Source organism: Hippocampus comes, unplaced genomic scaffold (assembly GCF_001891065.2).
Source record: "Hippocampus comes isolate QL1 unplaced genomic scaffold, H_comes_QL1_v1.1 scaffold2142, whole genome shotgun sequence".
Classification (NCBI taxonomy): domain Eukaryota; kingdom Metazoa; phylum Chordata; class Actinopteri; order Syngnathiformes; family Syngnathidae; genus Hippocampus; species Hippocampus comes.
The window spans coordinates 7847-9934 of record NW_017805172.1 but is presented as its reverse complement, the minus strand read 5'-3'; the positions used below and the strand labels follow the sequence as shown (position 1 = coordinate 9934).

At 45.0% G+C, this 2088-nt stretch overlaps 1 protein-coding gene across 1 annotated transcript; it reads left to right on the top strand.

The window, feature by feature from the left end:
- The first annotated feature begins 205 nt into the window (after nt 1-205).
- LOC109515109 (GTP-binding protein Rheb-like) lies at nt 206-1374 on the top strand. The gene is made up of 5 exons (XM_019868707.1): nt 206-316; nt 389-445; nt 538-585; nt 662-743; nt 1239-1374. Exons 2-5 carry the CDS (start codon nt 429-431, stop codon nt 1329-1331), a joined length of 240 nt encoding a protein of 79 aa, XP_019724266.1. The 5' UTR covers nt 206-316; nt 389-428; the 3' UTR covers nt 1332-1374.
- Nucleotides 1375-2088: the final 714 nt, after the last annotated feature.

The window sequence follows — 2088 nt, the reverse complement described above, 5'->3', positions numbered from 1 at the left end:
TATTTCGGTGCGCCTTACAGCGTGGAAAATACGAGACTTTTGCTGCATGTAGATTGTGTTACTCCTTGCGTGCATATGCTAATCGATACCCGTACCGCTTTCCTTTGTGGTACGATATCGCACAGTCATCAAGATACGAGTTTAGCATGATGCTAATATTTGGACAAAATAATAAAAAATTGGGGGTTGGACGAAAAGTGTAAATTTTTATCGTACCATTTCTGTCTCCACAGGATGAGTACTCCATCTTCCCTCAGACGTACTCCATAGACATAAATGGCTATATCCTGGTCTATTCCGTCACGTCCAATAAAAGGTGTGCTTCACTTCCGCAAGCCGTGGAAAACATACGCGGCAACATAACTGATTAAACAGACGTTTCTTGCAGCTTTGAAGTGGTCCAAGTGATTCACGAAAAACTGCTGGACATGGTGGGGAAAGTTCAGTGAGTACCACCGCGGCATCGACTTGTTTTGATAGCGAGCGTATTCCACAATGGTATGAAAACGGGCCACTTTTCTTCTCCCGCGCTGACAGAGTTCCCATCATGCTTGTTGGAAACAAGAATGACCTGCACATGGAGCGGTATGTGGTCAAGCTATCAGCGCGGTTGACGGAGGCAGGTGTACCTAATGTCGTGGCCCTGATCTTTTTGTTCCAGAGTAATCAGCTGCGAAGAAGGGAAAGCATTAGCCGACTCCTGGAACGCTGCCTTCATGGAATCCTCGGCCAAAGAAAACCAGGTACCGGGTGAAAATATTTCGCACATATCAGGAGAATGTGTCAGTTGTTTTCGAAGCTTGAGGACAATAAACATAAATACTCCCAAATATGGGGATATATATAAGATTGCAGCTATCAAAACATATTCATGCACATTAAATATGATATTTCGTGTCTAATGTTACAAATTGATATATCAAATTTATGTCAGAAAATAATAAGTTGTTGTTTTGCATTGTTACATTTCCTATTTCCTGCCTCTGGTGCGGTCGCAACAGGCTATGTTAAATAAGAGCCGAGTTGCCTTATATCATCATAGATATGGGAAAAGCATCCCGGTAGTTTTGACAATCAAAGATACAAGCGAATCGTGTGACCGTATAACACCCCACGGACAGAGAAAATTCGATTAATTCAATTTCAGTGCCCACTATTTGGGATCGTTGTGAATCAGGCACAGAGAGGGCTCCAAAACCACATCATGAACAGCAGCTGTGTGCCACTTGTTTGTGCAGACCGCCGTGGAGGTTTTCCGCAGGATGATCCTGGAGGCGGAGAAGATGGACGGTGGCGCTCAGCCTGGCAAGACGTCTTGCGCCGTCATGTAGGGGGAGGACACAACCAACGCAACTAAGCGCGCGCACATGCACACACACACACACACACACACACACACACACAAATTATTGCCACGTCACTTTAGATCAATTGTTAGCACAGATAAGATTCCTCAGAAGTCTTATCGGTGTCATACCTCACACAGACAGTTACTGAAACTATTTTTGGCACCAAGTGTTTATCATGTTGACTCAGACTTAGATTGATTTTGCATTATGTTTGTTCATGTGCAGGCTCATTCTGTTGTCTGCAGACTATCTCCACTCACCATGCGTTGATATCCACGTGGGAGCTTGCTGTGCCGCCCACTAACCTTGACTCTTTAAAACATGAGGTCAGCCATTAAAACACTGGGGGGCTTGAACAAATAGGTTCCACAAGTCAGTCCACTGACGTGACAATATAAATGCAGTATATTTAGTCCAATATAAATGCCATATAAAATCTCCAGGGCAGGACTGGCGGTAAGCACATTCACCTAATGGTTCTGAGGTTCAGTGCCCAAACCTTAGCTTGGGACTTGCTCAAGGACTTTGCATGTTCTCCCCCGTGCTTCCTCCATCCATCCATCCATCCATCCATCCATCCATCCATCCATCCATCCATCCATCCATCCATCCATCCATCCATCCATCCATCCATCCATCCATCCATCCATCCATCCATCCATCCATCCATCCATCCATCCATCCATCCATCCATCCATCCATCCATCCATCCATCCATCCATCCATCCATCCATCCATC